Genomic DNA, 24,447 nt, shown 5'->3' with positions numbered 1-24,447 from the left:
CTTAAGTTCTTGAGCATCAAGATTTTGTGTATTAATTTGCCTGTTTTTACCAAAAATAAATAAATAACCAGCCCCAAAACAGAAGAAACCAAACAAAAAACCCAAGAAAAATTCAGAGCATGTAAGGCTTGAAGAGCTTACACATCCATTGGATTTGTTGATTGAATTTATAAATTCTTTCAAAGGAAAATTATTGAGCTTGGAGAGCTTATAACCTTTGTTGCTTGTAAGCTCTGTTGCTCAGTTATATAACTGACCCTTACACTGATTTATAAACTCTTCAGGATAGAGGCTCCCTTCTGCAGAGCTCATTTGCTCCACAGGAGAATTAAGATTTCAGTAGAGAATCCATTTTATCTGCAAAGATACTAATTAGTATGTTAATGTAGAGCTTCAGTTAGTATAGTAGCTCCAACATTAGTAAAAATTTCCACTGTACATGTATTGTGACGGGGCAAGGCCAGATGGCTATAGAAAAGTAGTGGGAGATAGATATATTAGCTCCAGGCTAAACAAATCCCTGGTACCAGGTTAAGTGAAATGGAAGCTGCTCCAGGTCAATTAAGACACCTGGGGCCAATTAAGAACTTTCCAGAAGGCAGGGAGAATCCTAGGTTGATCGGGACACCTGAAGCCAATCAGGGGCTGGCTGAAACTAGTTAAAAAGCCTCACAGCCAGTCAGGTGGGTGTGCATGTCAGGAACTGTGGGAGGAAGTTGCGCTGTTGGAGAGGCTGAGTAGTACACACCATATCAGGTACAAGGAAGGAGGCCCTGAGGTAAGGGTGAAATGGAGCTTGAGGAAGTGAGGGCTGCTGTGGGGGAAGTAGCCCAGGGAATTGTACATGTCATGTTTCTAAAAGGTCAGCTACCATAGCTGATACTATTAGGGTCCCTGGGCTGGAGCCCGGAGTAGAGGGTGGGCCCGGGCTCCCCCCTCCCACCTTTGCCCCATGATTAATCACTGAGACTGGGAGACAACAGAGACTGTGCAAGGAAGGATAACTTCTCCTCACCTCCCTTGCTGGCTTATGATGAAAGTGGCTCAGTAGACTGTGACCCTTGTCTCTAGAGAGAGAAGGGTTATGTGGAGGGTCACAGCGAGCCTCTGAGGCTAGCGAAATCCGCCAGGAAACGTGGGATCCACGGAGGCAAGGACAGAGCTTTGTCACAGTATATAATTGACTTAATTTTTTTAACAATAACGTAAGGGTTTCATCCTTACTGAGGACTAGTTAACATGAACATTTCAGATCATAGTTTTATCTGTTTTTTTGTTTTGTTTTGTTTTAGTTGTAAGAGCAAAAGTATATCTCAGGGTACTTAAATTTGGGGAAAGTATGAGGTTTTTTTCACCTTTCATAAAGTATAAGAAGGGGAACTTTTTTTTTTTCTTTTCCTCTTCAAACTTTCCTTAGAACTCCATCTGTAGGTTGGGGCTAACCTATGCATGTAAAATTTCAGCTGGAAAGAAATATTTTCCAGAAAGTTGTGAGCTTCTGAAAACAGATAATAATTTACTACTTCCTACGCCTGTGGAGACCCACTGGAACTCTGCGTTGACCTCCCATGGTTCGGCAAATTCTCTAGTTTGGCACTGGTCAGGTCCCAAGGGTGCTGGACTAGAGAGGTTCAACCTATATAATACATTAGAGCACCAAACTCATAATTATATCTCAGAAGCTTGGTGGAATGAGGATAATCAATGGGACACAGTAATACCAGGGTACAAAATATATCGGAAGGACAGAACAGGTGCTGGTGGGGGAGTGGCACTCTATGTGAAAGAAAGCATAGAATCAAATGAAGTAAAAATCTTCAATGAACCAAACTGCACCATAGAATCTCTATGGATAGTAATTCCATGATCGAATAATAAGAATATGGGAGTAGGGATATATTACCGACCACTGACCAGGATGGTGATAGTGACTATGAAATGCTCAGGGAGATTAGAGAGGCTATTAAAATAAATAACTCAATAATAATAAGCTTATGCTCAAATAAATTGGTTAGTCTGTAAGGTGCCACAAGTCCTCCTTTTCTTTTTGCGAATACAGACTAACACGGCTGTTACTCTGAAACCTGTCATTAATAAGACTGGGGCTTTTCAGCTTGGAAAAGAGACGACTAAGGGGGGAATATGATAGAGGTCTATAAAATCATGACTGGTGTGGAGAAAGTAAATAAGGAAGTGTTATTTACTTCTTCTCATAACACAAGAACTAGGGATGCCCAAATGAAATTAATAGGCAGCGGGTTTAAAACAAACAAAAGCAAGTATTTCTTCACGCAACGCACAGTCAGCCAGTGGAACTCCTTTCCAGAGGATGTTGTGAAGGCCAAGACTATAACAGAGTTCAAAAAAGAACTAGATAAATTCATGGAGGATAGGTCCATCAGTGGCTCTTAACCAGGATGGGCAGGGATGGTGTCCCTAATCTCTGTTTGCCAGAAGCTGGGAATGAGTGACAGAGGTTGGATCACTTGATGATTACCTGTTCTGTTCATTCCTTCTGGGGCACCTAGCATTGGTCACTGTCGGAAGACAGGATACTGGGCTAATTGGACCTTTGGTCTGACCCAGCATGGCCGTTCTTACGTTAATTCAGTTTTCAGAGAGGATTTGGTAATTTTGTTACTGACAGATTTAGTTCCTCATAATTAATATTTTGAAAAGATTACTCTGTTTATGTTCAGTTGGGGCATGCATGTTGGGTGCATTGCTGACTGTGAATCTTATCTGTAGTGAAGAGGAAATAGAACAGGCTAAAAAATCATACTTTTCCCCCATTGTTGAAGATTGTGTTGAGATTTGCTGTTCTAACTTTTGCAAGCAGTAGGTTAAAGAATGAGGAGTTTGACTTGTCAATCATACAGAATGAATTCAGTGCTATGCTCCTGTCGTAGGTACAGATATGTTCTGGAAATATATCTTTGCAACTTATGCTTTAAACATAATGAAGAATAAAGTTAAATGTATTTTAGAAATTGGTTCAAATGATCTAGAATTAATACACTTTCTGCTACGAAAATATTATGAGCACCATATTTATGTACTAAAGTGAAACATCTCACTTAAACTTTTGAAGTATTTTCTTGCATTTGCTTTACATTATGTTTCTGGATCAGTGTGTTAATTCAGTAACAAAGTCTGCCCTAAGTGATAGTTATGCAATACCATGTAATTCTCTGAGAATGCATGGGTGGAACTAAAAGCAGAATTTGGATGTTTAAGTGTGTGAAGTCAAAATACAAAGAAACAAATATTCAGGGAGTTGGAAATAAAGAGTAAAAGCAACATTTTAAAGTATTTTGTTTTCTAGTAGCATCTAATTCATATGCTCCTAACATTTGCTTATAGGTGATTGTTTCCTGCAGTCAGTTTTCAGTTAGCATGGAAGGCGATGGACAATATTAATATTTATTGAACTAGTCAAAATAATTGATGGTTTTTCATAGTGTAGAATAGGTTAAAGTTTATTTTTGAAGAGCAGAACATTTGGTTACATACCTTTTCGTAACTGTTGTTCTTCAAGATGTGTTGCTCTTGTCCATTCCATTACCCACCCTCCTGTCCCTCTGTCAGAGTTGCCGGTAAGAAGGAGCTGAGAGGGCGTAGGGCCAGCGGTGCCTGATATACCAACTCATGAGCACGGGACTCCAGGGGGCATTACAGCTGACCCTACGCTACGGCAAAAATCTCTGACGACTGTGCACGTGGGCGCGCACACACCTAGAATGGTATGGACATGAGCAACACATCTCGAAGAACAGCAGTTACAAAAAGGTAGGTAACTGTTTTTTCATTGGTCCACATGATGGCAAAATATACACCACACTGATGTTTTTGTAGCTGCTATATTGTTTTGAGTAAGGAGCTGAATTGATTAGCCTGAGGCGCGTAGCACTAAAGTTAATTCTGCATATTTACATATTAGTTTTGCATCAAATATCTGTTTTTCGTGTTGAAACAGAAAGATTACTTTGAATAACAGAGAGTGCTTTAATCATTCTTAATAGTCTTTGCTGCAGTAGTTTTTTGTAAAGTTTTAGTAAACAGGTTTCATTGGATTCCATTTCCTCTATCTTGCTTCTAAGCTCCCCTGTGAAACATTTTATAGACAGACAGCCCTCCATCAATTAAGTCACGTCCTATCATCCCCAAATATCTCCTAAATAGAAGTGGTAAGTGACTTTCCTTTGCTCTGAATTTATTTATCTAAATATGCATCTATTCTCCCCCTTCCTCCCCCACCCACCGATGTGGTAAGATGGACTGGTTGGGTCTACTTTTATTTAGACTTGATTTTTCGTACATTCTCTATTCAAAATACACTGAAATAAAAGCCCTTTTGTGGCAGCAGCATTCTGTAGCTCCCTCTCTTTCAGAGCTCTGAATTCTTCACTCTGCCACTGAAAGGATTAACAGATGCAGGGCCGGCCCCAGGCACCGGCTAAGCAAGCATGTGCCTGGGGTGGCACCTGTGAAGGGGCGGCATTTCGGCCAATATTGGGGTAGCACTTGGGTGGTTCTCTGGCCGCTGTTTTTGGTCGTTGTTGTTGATTTTTTTTTTTTTGCTTGGGGCAGCAAAGAAGCTCGAGCCGGCCCTGAACAGATGTATGGCTAGGGAGATCTACTTTACAGACAGAGCAAGTCACTCCTTTTTCTGTTTCATCATTGAAGCCACCTGTTAAAAACCTCTGTATTGGTCATATATAGACCACATCACTTCAGGACATTCAGACCTACTGCTAAACTGCTTTTTCTTTTATAGCTACTTGCTGTACCAGTAAGTCACACATCATCAAAGATTATGTGTGGTAGTCTGGCTGACACTATCTTTGGCATTGTAGGTACTTGTAGAACTGATTTCTATCCATAGTGCTGATATAGTACGGTTCAGTAGCACTGTGAACAGTTATCAGTATCACTAATATTCATCCAAATTTAAAAAGACCCCAGTATATAACTTTTATCATTGATCTTCTAAAGAAGCAATAGACCTGTTTCCCAGCACATTCAGAAAGCAAAGCACAACCATAAATAGAGGCTATCTCCATACTACCTTACTTAAAATGTGTTTTCCTTTTGACGTTTCTAAACTGTCTTCCAGTGCCAAGAGTTTTTATCCATTCAGTTGGGTGGTTCATACGTTTTGCTTTGTGACTTGTGATTAGATTTCAATTCTAAAAGGTAGCCATCCTGCAGCAAAAAAAACTTCAGGACCAGACTTCAAAGAGAAACTGCTGAGCTTCAGTTCATTTGCAAATTTGACACCATCAGCTGAGGATTAAACAAAGACTGTGAATGGCTAGCCAACTACAAAAGCAGTTTCTCGTCCCTTGGTGTTCACACCTCAACTGCTAAAAGAGGGCCTCATCCTCCCTGATTGAACTAACCTCGTTATCCCTAGCCTGATTCTTGCTTGCATATTTATACCTGCCTCTGGAAATTTCCACTACATGCGTCCGACGAAGTGGGTATTCACCCACGAAAGCTTATGCTCCAATACGTCTGTTAGTCTATAAGGTGCCACAGGACTCTTTGCCAGTTCTTATACGAACATTCAATCAGTTCTGAAACTGAACTGGAAGTAGACGTTCGGACATAATCTTCCGTGTGGAAGAAATGGATAGATGTCAGCCTGTCTACAGAACTGAGTAGACAGCATCAATGCACAGGTTACATTTAGTTAGGCTTGGCAAAACTCAATTTTTTTTTTTTTTTTTTTTTTTTTTTTTGCCATTTCAGTAAGTAATATCAGTTTTATTTTTATTTTTTTCCAATTTTGACTATTACTCACTGTTGGGGAAATTATGTCAGGTAGTGTTGGGGTTAGGTTTCGGGCAGAGCTTTAGGGCATGCCCAGCATTGACAGCAGAGCTGCTGGGGGCTCCCTGTACAGTTGAGGGGCCCAAGTCCCTGGGGTACAAGGTGCAGAGGAGGCTGTGTCCTGGCCCGGTACAGCAGAGACTCCCTGGCCAGGTCTGTAAGGAGGAGGACGAGCTGTTCAGGTTGCTGCTGAACAGTTCCTGTCTGGCAACAATGTCACGCTCCTTGCTAGAGGGTGAGCAGGGCCATGACTGCGGAGCTGCAGAGGGCTCTCTGTGCTGCTGCAGGGCTGATGACTCACAGTTCCTGCAGCACCAGGTACACTGGGGAGGCTGCACTCACTGTGACTGTTACCAATGGATATTTTTCATCAATTTCAGTATTTTAGCTGAAGTTGATGTTTACAGACATCTGTTGATTTATATTGAATCCTGCCAAGCCTATATTTAGTTATCGTCGTAACTGTAAGAGCTAGACTCATAATTTTTATTGGTTTAGATACTGATGCAGAGGATGAATTCCCCAGAGTAAAGCATCTGCCCCTCAAGCTGTTGCAGTCCTGTCCAGCGTGTCTTGCTTTCCTCTTAAATGTTTTCCATGAGAAGAGTATATTCTATGTAGTGACTCTTAAACAATCTTCTGACAGTATATATACTTATCTTGATGGGATTTAGAGAGGTTTGTTCAGCTTTTGGATTGAAGAGAAATTGGAATAATGCAGATCCTGTGAAGATGCAAGAATGGGCATCCAGCTTTAGGAGACAGGATGCCTTGAAAGAGTAGTAATTGATTACAAAGCCTTATATCTCCAATTTACTGTTGCAAACATGACCCGGGATAATTCTAATGCAATAGCCTTTGTAAAGGTGGTTGGTAGCTTTTAGTTCAGCGTCTACATGTACATAATACAAAAGACACTTACTTGACAGACCAGCAAGTTTTACTTATTCCATGGGTTTCTCTATCCGTCATGGTGAGGGCAGTGTGCAGAAACCTTATAATCCTTTCTGTTCACTGCATATTCTGTGGATAGATGACTTCATTCTCCAGGGATCTAGCATCTAGCAACAACACACAATTCACTTTACAAGAAAACGGATACTTTGCTACTATACAGTCTAGCCAAGTGGCTGAGTATCTAGTCTGAGTAATTCAAACATTAGTGTGGCTCATTGAAAATATGTAAAGCTGCTGCATAATCAGAGCAGTATTATGTACAAGATAATTCTATTAAATTCCAAGCATCATACTTTTTTTCTTTTACAATCTGACTGAGAACCTAGTAACTTTTTACTGATCTCTTTTAGTTTCTGTGTTTGTCTTTTAGTTACACTTCAGAATTTCTAGATGAAAGGTGCTATATGTATGTGTAAAGCAGTCATCTGAATAAACTATATTTAATGTTTGTGCTGTGGAATGCTATATTTGTAATTCAGAACTAAAAACTTCATTTTTTTTGTATATATAGAAATGAAAATGTTCACATAGTATATAGCACACTGCTGCTTGAGAAATATTTTCACAACTGCCTGTATAATAATTAGTTTGTGTGGTATTGTAATTATCCATGTTATTGTAGTAATTGCATATTGAATACTTCTGTGAATTTGAGAATTTTTTTTAAAGCTGTGCCATTTTATTTGGTTTGCTGCAATTTTAGAACTTAATTGCTTTCTTTGTAGACTCTAGAAATCGCTGCTTTTGTTTTTCTTTATTGGAATAGTGAACAGACATACTAAAACACAGCATGTTCTAGTTAAATGCACCAAACTGGCTGAATCAGAGGTCTGCAACATTTTTTAAAAATATATTGGAGGGCTCCAGGCATTCAGTTAAATTAGCATTCACCTCTTTGTTTTAGGGTGGTGATTTACCCAATTTAGCCCTGTCCTGCGTAGAAACATAAAAATAAATTCAATCTGTCTGTGGAATGGATCTCCAACTACTAGTGAAATAGAACCTTGCAGCAAAGCAAGAAGTCATGTTTTAGAAGTGTTCTAAAGAATAAAGAGCAATTTTTTAAAAAGTCACCTGTAAAGAATTTTATAGTTCTGATGAAATAAAATATTTTCTGCATATTTAATTATTTTTCAGTTCTAAACTTTTCCTGCTAATCAGACCTGTTGTAGATCACTGCTGGGGTTTTGGAATGAGATTTACGAAATATTTTTATTGTGAAGCCTTCTTCACAGTGTATACTTGTACAAGCTCTTGCCTAATATTTTATATGCATATGCTTACATTGTGACCTGTGAGTAGTCCTGTTGAAATCAATGAGACTATTTGCACAAATAAAGATCTGTAGATTTGGGCCCAAGGACAGAATTACTGTAAACAGTGACTTGGAAAATGAGTGTGATTATAAATTAATCTTGTCACCTGTTTATAGCACTCACCAGATTTCATGATTGTGCAGTTTACTATTCTGAACAGTCCTGATGGTCATGCTTATATTCTGTTCCAGCAAACCTACTTAGGAAATTGCAATGCTCGTACATCAAATATCTTGACAAAGCAGCTTTGAGGAAAATAAAGGTTCTAGTTTGAGCTATTGTTCTTTTCTAGTTCAGCTCTGTTCTCTTCTTCCCCTGCCAGTAATGGTAACAGCAGTAGCTGGAGCAGTCTTGGTTTAGAAGGAGATATGTATGAGGAGAATTTATCCTTTCCAACATCAGACAGGTTGGTCGAGTCCAGAAATTTAAACAGATAGGTTCCTCATAATTAATGCATGAAATCATCACTTTTGAAGACGAAGGATACAATTTATGTGCTAATCTTATACATTATCAACATGCTTTTTTCACTTAATCATGACAGTGAGTTCATACTGAATGGATAAATTCTGCTGTGCTAAAATGCAAATGTCTAATTGCAAAACGAAAAATACCTTTTGTGCATGTTCTGCTTTGCTAGTCTATAAGTCGTTCATTTACTTTGTCATGCAAACGACAGCTTGCTTCCTACAGGATTTCTGTTTTGTTTTTTCTTTTGCTTCAGCTTATGAAAACTTTTTAAATTGTTTTATAGTGGGGTCTTTAATATGAATAATATAAACTGAAAGAATGCAATGAGCTTTTTTTTTCTTTTTTTTTTTTGTAATGAAGCTAAAATAAAGTTTCTGGCTTAAAAGTAGCAACATGTTTTTTTCCTTTTTAAAATCCCTTAGAATATTTTTTCATGTTAAGATAGGATTTCTTTTAGTTGTTTTTTTTTTTTAAACCTTGGGAACTTGTTAACAAACCCAATTACAACATGAAATGGTGTAAGAAGCAAAGATGCTTTTTCATGATTATGTTCCTTTTCTCTTTAACACTCATCACTGATTCTTAGGATTGGCTCCATCCATCGTGAATGTACTGGGTATCTATTAATTCTTTGATATTTTATTTTTAAAATCCAGCGATGGAACAGAAGATAAGGATGAAGACCCTAGGGATTCTGTAGAAGGTAATGATGATTTCGGTACAGGTTGCTGTAACTGACTTTTGTAATTTACATGGGTTATTTTTAATAATTATTTTGCTTTGGTAGTACATACACACACACCAGCGACAATCCTGTTATACAAAGAGGTTTACATAGCACACATCATGTAAGTGTAAAGGGATATTGTTAATCTAGAACCATTTAGGGTATATCTACCCTGCATCTCGGAGGGAGCCTCCAAGCATGACTCCACAAACTTGCAATAGTGGGGCTTAGCATGCTAAAACAGCTGTGTAGATGTTGCTACTCAGGCTGGATCTTGGGGGGGCTTGAGAGCCTGAATGACAGCCTGATTTGTAACATCAAACCATGTGTACACAGCTATTTTTAGTATGGTAGCAAAGCCCTGCTAGTGTGAGTTTGTGGACCTGGACTGGGAGGCTCCCTCCCAGATGCAGTGTAGATATACCTATAAACACTTTCTAATGCCCTTTAAATTATGGTATATGGAAAATTATAATATGTACCTTTATTCACATAAGCCATTGAACTCTGTGTCTAGCTCATTGGAAGTGTAAATTCATGTGTCTGTCATCGTTCTGTGGAAGATATTAAATACAGGTGATTTTAACATTTCTATAAGGACTGTGTTGAGTGCACATTGACCCAAATTTTCTGCTGTGCTGTTTCCTTTTATTGAAGCACAGAACAGGGTCTGCCGGGAACTTGTTATAGCTCATTAATTCTGAGGGTAAATTTGCACCAGCTCCAGTGTAGATGTGAGCTGCCAAAGGATTTTACACTAGCAGAGGATAGCCAGAATACACTGTGCTCTGGGCATGTTCCTTCCCTGTCCCTGAGAAGGGCTACTAGGATGATCAGAGGAATGGAAAAGTACTTTGAGAGGAGACTCAAGGAACTTGGCTTGTTTAGCCTAACCAAATGAAGGCTGCGGGGAGATATGACTGCTCTATAAATACATTAGAGGGATAAATACCAGGGAGGGAGAGGAGTTATTTAAGTTAAGTGCCAATGTTGACACAAGAACAAACAGATATAAACTGCCATCAATAAGTTTAGGCTTGAAATTAGACAAAGGGGGAGTGAAGTTCGAAAACAGCCTTCCAAGGGGAGCAACGGGACCAAAAAACCCAAGTTTCAAAACTGTGCTTGGTAAGTTTATGGAGGGATGAGCCTGCCTACAGTGACATGTGGCCCATCTGTGACTGCTAGTAGCAAATATCCGCAACAACCAGAGACAGGACACTAGATGGGGAGGGCTCTGGGTTACTACATGGAATTCTTTCCCAGGTGTCTGGCTGGTTGGTCTTGCCGACATGCCCAGGGTCCAGCTGATCACCATGTTTGGGATTGGGAAAGAATTTTCCCCATGGTCAGATTGGCAGAGACCCTGTGGGATTTTGCCTTCCTCTGCAGCCTGGGGTACTGGTCTCTTGCCGATTTAAGCTAGAGTATATGGTGGCTTCTCTGTAACAGGAAGTCTTTAAATCATTTTGAGAACTTCAGTAACTCAACTATGGGTCTATTACAGCAGTCGGTGGGTAAGATTCTGTGATGTACAGGAGATTAGACGAGATGACGATGTCCGTCTCTTCTGGCCCTAAATTCTATAGGTCTGTGAGCCCATGGCCAGATGAAGGGGGTCTTGTGTTAGAGCTGGTTATGACACCTCTGTGCCAGCTGAGTCTCCCATATATTGAGAAGATGTTTTAGATGAGACCACAAGGAGTTTGCTGACTGACAAGGCCACTGAAGTGTGACAGAATAAACCTCTAGTTAACTCTCTTTCAACTAGGGAGTGAATTTTGCTGCACAATTTCAGTGACTTGATGTGAAGAAACATACTTTCTGATGTGGAATACAACCACAGTCTTTTGAAAAAATAAATTAGTAGCTGTTAAGGAAAAGTAAAGAAAGTTTGGCTTGCCATTAAGCATCTGAAAGAATCTGAGGGAGATGACTGACTAAATTAATCCTGCTTCTGTCTTTATCCACACAATTATCTTTTTAATAGCTAATACCCTTTGTGTAATGTCATCAAATTGTATTCTGCTCTGAAGGTATACTGCAGTGCCTTCAATAATAAATTGTTAGCTTTCCTTGTGTTTCCTATTTGATTGAAAGAGCCTTAAATTGTAGCAGAGTAGCAGCCGTGTTAGTCTGTATCCGCAAAAAGAAAAGGAGGACTTGTGGCACCTTAGAGACTAACAAATTTATTAGAGCATAAGCTTTCGTGAGCTACAGCTCACTTCATCGGATGCATTCAGTGGAAAATACAGTGGGGAGATTTATATACACAGAGAATATGAAACAATGGGTGTTACCATACACACTGTAACCAGAGTGATCAGGTACGGTGAGCTATTACCAGCAGGAGGGCGGAGGAGGGTGGGGGGGAACCTTTTATAGTGATAATCAAGGTGGGCCATTTCCGGCAGTTGACAAGAACATCTGAGGAACAGTAGGGGGGAATAAACATGGGGAAATAGTTTTACTTTGTGTAATGACCCATCCACTCCCAGTCTTTATTCAAGCATAAGTTAATTGTATCCAGTTTTCAAATTAATTCCAATTCAGCAGTCTCTCATTGGAGTCTATTTTTGAAGTTTTTTTGTTGAAGAATTGCCACTTTTAGGTCTGCAGTCGAGTGACCAAAGAGATTGAAGTGTTCTCCGACTGGTTTTTGAATGTACTCTTAGCCCAGCAGAAGAATCTGTCTTATCTCAGGGCCTCTCCTTCTGCCCTTCCACCTCCATGAACATGATACAGTTCTTTGGTGACCTAGAATCCTATTTTCAACGTCTCTGACTCAGGGAATATTTCCAACACACCTCTGAACAACATACTAACCCACAGAGACCTTCCTACCAAGATTACAAAAAGAAGGATTCTGGGTGGACTGCTCCTGAAGATCGAAACAACAGCCTGGACTTCTACATAGAGTGCTTCCGCCGACGTGCATGGGCTTAAATTGTGGAAAAGCAGCATCACTTGCCCCATAACCTCAGCTGTACAGAACACAATGCCATCCACAGCCTCAGAAACATCTCTGACATCATAATCAAAAAGGCTGACAAAGGAGGTGCTGTCGTCATCATGAATAGGTCGGAATATGAACAAGAGGCTGCTAGGCAGCTCTCCAACACCACTTTCTACAAGCCATTACCCTCTGATCCCACTGAGGGTTACCAAAAGAAACTACAGCATTTGCTCAAGAAACTCCCTGAAAAAGCACAAGAACAAATCCACACAGACACACCCCTGGAGCCCCGACCAGGGGTATTCTATCTGCTACCCAAGATCCAAAAACCTGGAAATCCTGGACGCCCCATCATCTCAGACATTGGCACCCTGACAGCAGGATTGTCTGGCTATGTAGACTCCCTCCTCAGGCCCTACGCTACCAGCACTCCCAGCTATTTTCCAGACACCACTGACTTCCTGAGGAAACTACAATCCATCGGTGATCTTCCTGAAAACACCATCCTAGCCACTATGGATGTAGAAGCCTCTACACCAACATTCCACACAAAGATGGACTATAAGCAGTCAGGAACAGTGTCCCCGATAATGTCCCAGCAAACCTGGTGGATGAACTTTGTGACTTTGTCCTCACCCATAACTGTTTCACATTTGGGTACAATGTATACCTTCAAATCAGCGGCACTGCTATGGGTACCCGCATGGCCCCACAGTATGCCAACATTTTTATGGCTGACTTAGAACAACGCTTCCTCAGCTCTCGTCTCCTAATGCCCCTACTCTACTTGTGCTACATTGATGACATCATCATCATCTGGACCCATGGAAAAGAAGCCCTTGAGGAATTCCACCATGATTTCAACAATTTCCATCCCACCATCCATCTCAGCCTGAACCGCACCATGCAAGAGATCCACTTCCTGGACACTACGGTGCTAATAAGCCGATGGTCACATAAACACCACCCTATACCGGAAACCTACTGACCGCTATGCCTACCTACATGCCTCTAGCTTTCATCCAGACCACACCACAGGATCCATTGTCTACAGCCAAGCCCTGCGATACAACCGCATTTGCTCCAACCCCTCAGACAGAGACAGACACCTACAAGATCTCTATCAAGCGTTCCTACAACTACAGTATCCACCTGCTGAAGTGAAGAAACTGATTGACAGAGCCAGAAGAGTACCCAGAAGTTACCTACTGCAGGACAGGCCCAACAAAGAAAATAACAGAACGCCACTAGCCATCACCGTTAGCCCCCAACTAAAACCTCTCCAACGCATCATCAAGGATTTACAACCTATCCTGAAGGACGACCCATCACTCTCACAGATCTTGGGAGACAGGCCAGACCTTGCTTACAGACAGCTCCCAAACCTGAAGCAAATACTCACCAGCAACCGCACACCACACAACAGAACCACTAACCCAGGAACCTATCCTTGCAACAAAAATATATATATATATATATATATATATATAAAATAAATATATTATATATTTATATTTATATAATCTCCCCACTGTATTTTCCACTGCATGCATCCGATGAAGTGAGCTGTAGCTCACGAAAGCTTATGCTCAAATAAATTGGTTAGGACTTGTGGTACCTTAGAGACTCCTTTTCTTTTTAAATTGTAGCATCCATGAAGTGGATTATAAGTAAAACAGTTCTTGATCTTTAACTTTTTACACAATTTCAAAATGTTTTCTAGAGTTTAATATAGTACTCTTTTATTATGGAATTTTGTGGTCCATTTTTCTAGTGCAGCTATTTCAGTTTTACCAAGTTATCCACTCATCATTCAGTTTAGAGAATTGTTGTTTCTTATCATTTTATTGCTTGCGTTATGGTATCACCACAATCAGGATTGCGACCCTTTGTGTGTGCTGAGCAAACACACCTGCCCTGGAGAACATTAGAGTATGTCACAGTGTGTATCATGTCAGTCACTAGTTCTGTCTTCTCTAAACTAAGAGATGGGTGAGGTAATATCTTTTATTGGACCAACTTCTGTTTGATGAAAGAGATGAGCTTTCAAGCTCATGCAGAGCTGCTCTTCTGGTCAGAACTCTGTGTTGGCTCGAAAGGTTGTCTCTCTCACCAACAGAAGTTCAATTAAAAAATATCACCTCACCCACAGGCACCGACTTTCCAATGTGCCGGGGGTGCTCAACCCCAGGCCTCACCCCCACTCCTGCCCTTCCCCCAAAGCCCCACCTCTTTCCACCCCAACTCCACCCCCACCCACTTCTTCCCACGACATCCCACCTCTTCCTCTCTCATGCCCCGCCTTTCCCCCCCCCCCGAGCCTCCTGCAGGCCGCAAAACAGCTTATTGCGGCGGGCGGGAGGCACGGGAAGGGATGAGGAGGCGCTGATCGGCGGGGCTCGCCGGTGGGCAGGAGGCACTGAGGGGAGGGGGAGGTTCCAATGGGGGGCTGCCGGTAGGTGCTCAACAACACCATTTTTCCCCATGGGTGCTCCAGCCCCAGAGCACCCACAGAGTTGGCGCCTATGACCTCATCCACTATGTCTCTTTAATATCCTGGGACCAGCACAGCCACAACAACACTGCGAACGTTCTCTAAGCTAATTTTATTTGAGGTACCTTTCCAGCTACAGGATTGAGAATTCAATTTCTTCAGTGAATAATTAGCATATGAAACCGAAAAGCATGTAATCACTGGGCAAGTCCCATATGTAGACATGTTACCACATCGCTTTCAATCCACTTGAGTATCAGGGATTTTCTGAAATTAGCATTTTCCTCCTATGGCATGTCAAGCATCCAGGCATATAGCCAAATCATCTTCCCATTGCTTGCCAAATGTGTACCTACTATTAACTGTTGATTCCCCCATTGCCAGTTACACTCCTTTCTTTTTTTTTTTTTTTCCTCCCAGAGGGCAGGCAGTCCTCCTTCATAACAGGATTTCTCTTCCTCCTTGCTGAGCTTTGCCACATTGGTGTGAATTTCAATTAAATTGTGTGCTACAATAGAATTATATAAATTATAGGTTTTCACGGAATAGAAGCTAAACTGATGTAAGCTATGTAATACAGGCATTTAATACATTCTTTGTTCCCAGATATATGACTATTTGTAAGCCATACTTAGAGGAAGGGGGACTGTATTTTGGAAAGCCGTGACTCCAAAAAGGACTCAGTGATCATCACAGATAGCAAAGTAAATATGAGCTGCCTTTGTGATGCTGTGGCAGAAAGGGCTAACACGTTTAGTTTTATTAATAGCAGAACATCAAGCAGGAGTAGGGAGGTGGCTGTTGCCTCTCTGTCTAGCATTGTTGAGACGACGACTAGAATAGTGCGTCTAGTTCTGGTACCCATACTTTAAAAAGGGTGTTGAAAAATTGGAGATGACTCAGAAAAGAGTAGTAAGTATGGTTTGAGTTGTGGAAAAATGTCTCACAGTGAAATGTTCAAGGAGCTCAGTCAACTTAGTGTTTTGTATAGAAGGTTAAGAGGCAGTTTGATCAGAGTGTAATTTGTACAGAGAGAAGTTATACTAAAGTGCTGTTTAATCTGGCAGTTGAGGGTTTAACAGCAGCCAGTGGTTGGAAGTTGAAGTTAGCAAATTTCAGACTGGAAGCAAAATGAAGATTTTTAACAATGAGGATAATTAATCATTTAAACATATTAATAGGGGATGTAGTAAATTTTCCATCCTTTGGACTCTTTAAATCACGATCAGATTTCTTTCTGCCTTCAGGGGTATGTTTTAGTTCAGCCACAGGTTGTGGAGCTAGTAGTGCTTTCCCTTCCCAACCCATATAGGAGAATAGGGCGCTTCCAAGCCAGCGTCTTTTCTAATCTCTGCTACTTGATCAAAATATGTTTGTTAAAATGAGAGTTAAAAATGATGTATTTAATGTATGCATTTTCATTAAATATCTAGTTCAGCTGTCTCTAGAGTCTGCGGTTGACTTGCAGATTTGATCATTTGTGTTTTATTTTTAACATTAGGTGTGGGACAGGTAGGAAGGGCATTGCTAATAGTGAATGTTGACATGGAACCACATATGGTGGACCCCCAGTTGAGAACGACCCTGCAGTGGCTGGCAGCTTCCGAAACAGAGGTCTCCGAGCTTCGTTTTCATGACGCTGTTACGAAGGAATTCATTCTTGTGAGTACTGTGGTGTTGCCATGTGATTGCAAAGTGTGATTAGATTTTTCATGATATTTATTATCTGTTTCTACTGCACTTGCCAAGGAAGTATGAGGTATTCAGAAAAATTACTTAATTATTTTAAGCCTTAGAGAGAATGAGAGCCTGTTTGTCTCTGAACATAGCATATACAGAATTGTATCAGGTGCTCAGTTAACCATATATTTTAATGAGTTACTTCATTTAAATTTAATGAAAAGCAGGTAAAATATAAAAGCTTCCCTTTAACTGAATAGACTGTATTTTCTAGCATTATTTTTGCAGTATTTGTTTCAATTACCAAAAAATTGACCCTTGCCATTGCCAATACCTTGTCCACACAAGTGAACTTAAATTGCAATTATTTGGTTTATAGCTTAGTTTAATATTTTGACTGCACAAATCTTATTACAGTTGTGAATGTACATTTATTAGCAACAGAGGAAAAAGTTTAACATCTAATTAAACTTGATTTTAAGTGTATTTTCATTCCAGAGACTATTACAAAGCAAATAGTTAGTTTGAAGAAAAAGACTTTACAATAAATTATCCACATTTTCCTATTTAAACAGTTTTTTGAGTGTGTGTGTGTACACCATGCATTTATTATGTAACGAAGAATGAAGGAAGGCTTAAAGAAGTCCAACTGATTTCAGGGTTTTGCATGTGCCTTTGGGGAGAGCCAAAGTATTGTAATGGAGACTGACCTGGGGATCCCTCCACTTCTGATGTGCTTTGAAAACGTGTTCCTCTTGTGGTCCTGTCCTCAAAGATTATGCAGTAACAATCACTCCTATTCATGATTAAATAGTGTATTAAATATAAAAAATGTTAAATTACAGTCTTTTGAGTCACCTTTGAGAAGACAGCTACCTTTGGGAAATAGTGGCTTTTAGCAGGTTTGGGAAATGTAATCACAAAATCAGTATGCTATAACAAGTGAATCATTTAATGAAAGGATGGACTTCTTTTGTTTCCAAGTAGTGAGATTGATAAGAATGGTGTCCTGTCAGGTGTTCTACTTTTCATGCTGTTGACATGTAAAGAGAGAGATCACCCCTTAACATAGTGTCATGCATCTTAGAATGAAGATCTTGGCAGGATAAGTTGTGATAAGTGTATTTATATCTCAGAAAGCGTGACTACTGTATTTTGGATCATTTCGATTGTTTGATGTATTGACGTTTCAGCTTATTTGGTGCTTCGTGAAGTTCAAGCAGCTAAAGCAGTTGTTTTGTATTGTCCCATGAAAAACCAGATTTATTTCTAAACTCTTCGTGTGAAAAAACTCATGTACTGATTCAAAGAAGTCCAGAAGATTGCAGAATAAATAATGGGAATATTGAAAAATGTGTGTTCAGTATTCCATTTCTTGAAGATAGATAAAAATAATTTAAAAGACAACATAAAACTCATATTTCTAATGAAAATCAAAATATTAGGAGTAACAGTGAATTTTATGTCTACTTTTTATGTCTAATTTTATGTGAACTTGGAAAGGGATCTTATCAAGAGGATTTATCTTCTGCATTCTGTTTGCCTCCATTAGCTGTGGAGACATTCTACAAATTTCATTTCATTTTCCCGTGGTGTTTGTCAGTTTTGTAAGTGCTTTGGGGATAGTTTTCCACTGCTCAATTGTCATATGCATGATTCAAAGCCCGTTCAAGTTCTGTGATATTCTTTGCATTGACTAGAATGGGTTTTGGATCAGACCCTGTATTCCTGCTTGGGAATCTGTTTTGTTTCATCTATCATTCTTTCCCCTCCTTTCATACTTGTTTTATTATTACTTGTTATTTCAAGCATTTATATAGCACCCACGGCATGGTGATGGGAACCATATAAATGCCTGTATTTATAGTAATACTACTTGTACTCAGTGAACACGAGAGTCAGGAAAAGATCAGCTGAATGAGAGAAGCCTCTGCATACTTAGCACATCTCTCTTCTAGCCTCATCCCTTTACCTACTCTGATTTCTTTAGGTGTCAGACTTGGGGTACTAACACTTGAATTCTCACAGGAAGGGATCTAGAGTTAGGGTTAGATGCAGTTTTCAGCCAACATTTATTCTGTCTTTAGATACCTCTTGTATTTAGAGGAACCCTCTGGAAAAGAGGTGAATATACACCCCTAAAGATTCAGGAGAGAGGCAAGACAGTACATATGGCTTATCCATACAACACTGCCACTTCTCAACTTTAAGATTGACACATCCAGATGCAACATACAACTTGCAGGTGTTACACTCCCACTTACACAGTCTCAGTAGAGCACACCATACTCTCCTGGGACCACACCTTGCTTCCTAATTGTGTAATCATTAATTAATCTCTTTAGCAGAGCTCCAAACCCTTAAAGGGATAGGGCAATAGATTTAAGGGATAGGGCTCAGGTAAACACCATCCTAGCATGCTATTATGAGTGATACATTGGGAGGTAGTGGTCACGCTATCCAGAAAGCATCAGAATATGAATCTTCTTCTGTTTTGGAGCAAGGTTATCAGTGTCATTTCTGGATAACTCAGAAAACTGTCACCAGAGGATTGAAGATTTGGAGGATGAAAGATTTTTCTAAAGTGATTCTTAAAATTTCATTTGTTCTTATTCATTTGGGCTTCATTCCTGTTATAGTTCCAGTGTGGACAGTTTATCCAGAGCCCCACTTAAGAATCATGGTGTTATTCATAATTTCCGGGTTTCCTTTAAAAAAAAAAAAAACAACCAAAATAAAAACCTTGATTCCTATGCACAGTTTCTTCATCTGTAAAATGGGAAAATGCTGCTTCTCAAAGCACTTTATGTAGTACTGTATAAATGCTAATTGTTGTTGTTTATTATTTATTAACATTATTTCTTCCAGATATGACGATAACCTTCCATAAAAACATTTTAACATTCCCAACAATCAGATATATCAACCAGTAAACACCAGGCACATTGGTCCTAATTCTTGGACCTAGAGTAACTCCTTTGATTTCAGTTCTTTCAGTGAATTCAAAACAGCAAACTTCCAAACTCTGTACATTTCACTTCTTTATTTTTTATTTATTCTATTTGCTTCATTTGTGCATATGAACAAGCCCCATTGTGCTAAGCTCTATACAGTAGTAATAGAGTAGTAGCATGCAGTGTAGTAGACCGTTCCTGCCCTGAAGATGATGTAAATAAGATTTAAAAGTAAACAGGACAGTGTTTTAACCCCTCAAAGTCTTTTTATAAAGAATATGTAATTGTTTAAATCAGTATTTCGGGAGATGGGGAGTGGGTTGGGGTTGGGGGTTGGGCATACAAGCTGATTTTCAAAAATGGGTACCTAAAATTTTATGCCTCTAAATCCTTATTTAGATACTTAAGTTACCTAATATTCTGAAGCACACAGCACTGCCCCAACTGGCCATAACTTGAATCCCAATATATAAATAGAAGTACCTCTGAAATAGCTGCCAGGTGAGATACCACTACTTTGAAATTGACAATCCTTGACACCAAGAGAACAGAACAACTCCTACTAAAAGATCTCATAAAATCTGAACATATGACCTATATCCTTCCCCTTTTGGGCTTACTGTCGTGGGGCCTGTCCAAGTGAATTTAATACACATTGGATCAGGCCCTTAGCTAGTTTAAAAAACGGAAAAAAAATAATCAGTTCTTAAACGGGCAGCTAGTTTTTTAACCAAATGATAACTCACTTAACTCTCATCTCTGTATCATGCACACTTAATAAAGCTACCATATCCCTTTTCTGTAAGCCCAACAAAGAATCCATTATTCTTAACGCTTGCCACCATTCATCAAATGCAGTAACAGGAAGCTCAAGAGAGTTCTGGAAAGTGCACGATTTAAAAAAAAAACAGTGAGCAATATAAATAGTTTTTAGAAAGATGACGGTCATTTATAGAGGGAAAAATAATTACAACTGCTGACTCAAAGGAACAAAACTGGACCTAACTATTATAGGCGTCCTGGCCTCCATCCAGCCATTTAAAAATTCCCCATTTCTACTTGAGTAAACTGAAATATATAGCTGTTCTGATGACAGTAGGAAACAGACCAGTCTGATGAAGAAAGTATGGGCTTGACCTTTGAACCCTGAATTAAAACTATAAGATTTAGAAGAGCCAGATGCTGTCTTTGCATCTTTGTTTTATTATATTTTTCATATACTTTCCCAGTATATGAATTACAAAAACTGATAAAAGTGTTTTACAATATGTTTACTTAGCCACTAGAAAATAATCCTGTTTAAGAACATCTGCCAAATTTATGTTTGGATTATGACAAATGAGCGCCTCACTTCTGGAATCTTCATGAAATAGTTATGCTATAGAATATAAACTTGGTTTGGTCACTCTGCATTATTTTAAATCTGATACCCAGATATTTTCTAGATAGTTTAGTCAGTTTTTGCATGTATATGTGCATCAGAGTTGTGTCCTTGTGGTAGGATTGTATAGGATATAATAAAAAACCAATACAATTAAATAATTATACAGATTTAAATAGTAATTTCTGTAGAATTCTGTTGGCTTCATTCCTATTGAATTCTGTAGGAATTTTACATGAGGAATTTCACTCAGGTTAGTGCATTGAAGACTAGAGCACTTCCTGCTAGGACAAGTAGTTGATTTTTGTATTTGTTTTTGTTTTGGGGGTTGAAATGGAAAAAAAAATCAGTTTGGTTTGAACCAGAACTGAATTTTTTCAGTTTTCTTACAAAAATTAAGAACTGAAATATTTTTTGGTTTGGGTCAAATGAACCGTTTTGTTTGATCATTGAATTTTTGTGTTGTTTTTTGTATCTGGCTGTTTTTATGTGGTTTTCAGGCTTTTGTTTGTTTGTTTTGGGGTTGTTTTTTTAACTGAGCTAAATGAAATGCTGTTTCAAAGTGAAAAGTCAAAAAATTTGTTGTGACTTTTTTGATTGGCCATAATTTGACATCATTTGCTAATAGTTTCTGTGCCTCAAAAAATTAAATTTAGTATTTGCCAGTTTTTTAATATTTGCCCAGGTCTACTCTCCTCATTTAGACAAGAGTGGTAGATGTGTTATAAATCTATTTCTTTTGCATTTTACTTCCTCTTGATGTGGAATATTTGTTAGAGGGGGGGATTCAACCTGGACTAACAGCCTTCAGTTACTGAAGACAACCATGGATGAGCTAAATGTAAAGAAAAACAATGGGCGCAGTGGTGGAAGAAATTTTAGCCAGAATAAAAGGTTGTGAAACTCAGGGCTGGCAAAACGTGTTCATTTGTCACTGTCTCCCAGTGCTTAGTATATATCTAATATATGAGGATTCCTGGTTCAGACCTCTGAGGGAAAAGTAGTTTCCAACTACACTGACTCTGCTTGTAAGTGGAAGTTTAACTTATTCTTGTTTTTTTGTTTTGTTTTCTTTGGAGACAGTGAAATTCCTAACTGGAGACTGTGTTTCCGTTGAGGGTAGAGTGTATATATACCAGCCAAACCACACTATATATTGTGAAAGGAAAATCCACATCCTTACATTAATCCTTACTTTTGTCTTTTACAGTATTGTATGTGTACTATTGGGGGGGTGTGGCAAATGCATTAATCTGATGTTCAGAATTTCCTGTTTCTGCAACCCCCATGAACCACAGACCACATAGCTGTGGGACCATATCACTTGAAAATGTAACTTCCTTGAGAAGAAATTTTTATGGAAACTAACTTAAAAAAATGTTTGGTCCTTGAGGAAGTTTTGGTTTTATAGCTGTGGAATAATGTTTAACTCTTCACAGCTGGTTTTCTAATGAGACCTGATGTTTCAAGGAGAATTTTCTTAATTGTTAATCATTCAAGCTATTTATTTCACTAGCTTAAATATTTTATTATTGTTTCTCTAGCTTACAAAAAGACTGAGAGAGAGGGACTGGAAAGTGGGAGATCTCTTGCAAGCAGTGCTGAAATACTGTGAAATGATGGAGAAGACTTCTGATGGGGACAGACTTCTGAATAAACCTTTATTTGGCTGGCTTCTGGAAAATGTCTGAAAAATCCAGTGACCCAATATTCTTCCTTTCATTTCTTCCTTTAGAAAGAGACATGAAGGACAAAGATGTATAGTGTTAAAATTTAACTGATGAATGGTCTATTAACTGTCAGCATTTTAAGAGACTTTGGGGTGAAAGTAAATATAGCTGTTCTGTAAGTATTTTGTGACACTGTACACGGTATGATTATCCAGTGCATATCTTCATAATTGATATTAGAGTATTGTGTCCATCCACACATATTTGTATATACTGCTGTGTTCAGACTATAGAATGTGTATGAAGAAAGATCTTGTCCATGGACAATAGTTGACAGATGATAAAACAGGATATATAGGGATTCCGACTGAATTGGTATAGTTGTTTGTAATTGGAGGCATACTATATTAATAGCATTATTAAGTTTGAATTGCTAAAGAAACATGTTTCAATTTTACTTGCCACCATTTTTATTGCAAATTCTTTGTTTTGAAGCATTTTCATATATGTTGGTATGACATATCAATGTGTTAGAAATAGTAAATACTTGTTGGAGATTTTCCTCTTGGAATTTTGCTATCTTTTCAGAAAAATAGTTCCTTCTCCCTGATCCTTCACATATCAATGATTTTTGTGGCACAAACTGATCTTCTGGAACACTTTAAAATAGTAAATTTTCTTAAAATATAAAACAAGAAAAGTTTGCAAATTGGTTGTCATTTTTCTTAAATACCTTTTGCTAAAATTCTTGTTTTAAAGGAAGCCATTCAATCAAGTCTTTTAACAAATGGAATTGTGAGGTTGGTTACTAATGCTGTCTCCTTGTCCTGTGGTGGAAGGGTTTGTCTTTGTCTGTACATGCCTTTTGGTTTGTAAGTGCTAGTAGTTCATCATCTTCTTTTGTTTTACAGACCCTTTAGGGGATAAAGTGCCCCCTGATAAATATCAGGATGCTATCTCAAAAGTGATGTCACTGCAAGAGAATCATAGGGCCTTATCTGTTTTGGAACTTAAACAGCCAGCTGACTTCAAAGGACTGTCGCTGTTTAAATCACCAAATTTAGAACCAGATCCTGAGAAGTTGAGAACTTACAATGGAAATTGCGTATGCTCAGCAACGCTCACAATTTCATCTTTGGTTACAGATAAAGGGTCCATGCATAGAGCTGGTGAACCCTGGTGAACCCACCAGCACTTTCCTTGCAGTGCCATTGTGCTTTGAAAAAGTATGCGAGTGCTCATCTTTTAGCCATTACAGTAATCTGGCTTTAAAAAGACCACCCACCCTCCCCCCCCCACCCCCCAACATTAGAATATGGTTAAGATATGGGTCTTTCTTCACACCAAACTGAAAGATTACTTAACTTTTAATGGGAGACCTCTTTTGTGTGTGTGAGGTACTCTGTGTGTGTGTATGTATGTGTATAATATATATATATATATAAAATTAATGTATATAACCTAGACCACTGACACCAGTTTAAATTTCCAGTTTCTGATGTCTGCTCGGGTACTGTTACCAGAGTTTAATTTCATGTCACTGTTTCATCTCATTAATTGAAAAAACAATTGGTGCCTCATGGCAAAATTTAAAAAAAAAAAATCTATTTAGAGATCATTTTGTTTCATATGGGCAATTTGGTCTAGTTGATTTAAGCATAGCACAAGGAGACAGTTCTAATCCTAGCATTGCTTCTGATTTGCTGTGTGCCCTTGCCCAAATTACTTAACTTTTTTGTTTTATCTCCCCCAATGTGTATAATGCAACTAATGACAATTGTTTTTACAGGGCTTTGCAAATATGAATTAAGGTTTGTTGTTTTGTCATCCTCCCCGAGCCCTACCCCACTCCCTCCCCCAAAAATATATTTTTCAGGGGCTTATGTTTTCCTGGTATGTGTGCATGTGCATAGTTGGTTGATCGTCTTTTTTGTTTTCTTGAGAACATTGGATCTTTCTGCTTAGTCCTCATTTGAAACCAAGCTCTGTTTGTGACCTCTCCTGTT

At 38.9% G+C, this 24,447-nt stretch overlaps 1 protein-coding gene across 5 annotated transcripts in view; it reads left to right on the top strand.

Annotated features, from left to right (window-relative positions):
• Window positions 1–23,093, top strand: part of AKAP11 (A-kinase anchoring protein 11) — a 60,117-nt gene extending 37,024 nt beyond the window's left edge. The window contains exons 9-12 of one of the 5 annotated variants that reach the window (XM_084634740.1): window positions 8,431–8,514; window positions 9,236–9,282; window positions 16,258–16,418; window positions 22,316–23,093. In XM_084634740.1, the coding sequence (XP_084490866.1) occupies window positions 8,431–8,514; window positions 9,236–9,282; window positions 16,258–16,418; window positions 22,316–22,462 (439 nt within the window). In that variant the 3' untranslated portion in view covers window positions 22,463–23,093. Of the gene's footprint in view, window positions 1–3,588; window positions 3,790–8,400; window positions 8,515–9,235; window positions 9,283–16,257; window positions 16,419–22,315 lie in introns of those variants that run through there. The other 4 variants (XM_084634739.1, XM_084634741.1, XR_014712469.1 and 1 more) reach the window with 4 other exon arrangements.
• Window positions 23,094–24,447: the final 1,354 nt, after the last annotated feature.

This window comes from Lepidochelys olivacea (assembly GCF_965140295.1).
Source record: "Lepidochelys olivacea isolate rLepOli2 genome assembly, chromosome: 1".
Lineage (NCBI taxonomy): Eukaryota > Metazoa > Chordata > Testudines > Cheloniidae > Lepidochelys > Lepidochelys olivacea.
Note: the sequence above shows the minus strand (reverse complement) of the source record. Positions and strands in the feature narration are given on the sequence as shown.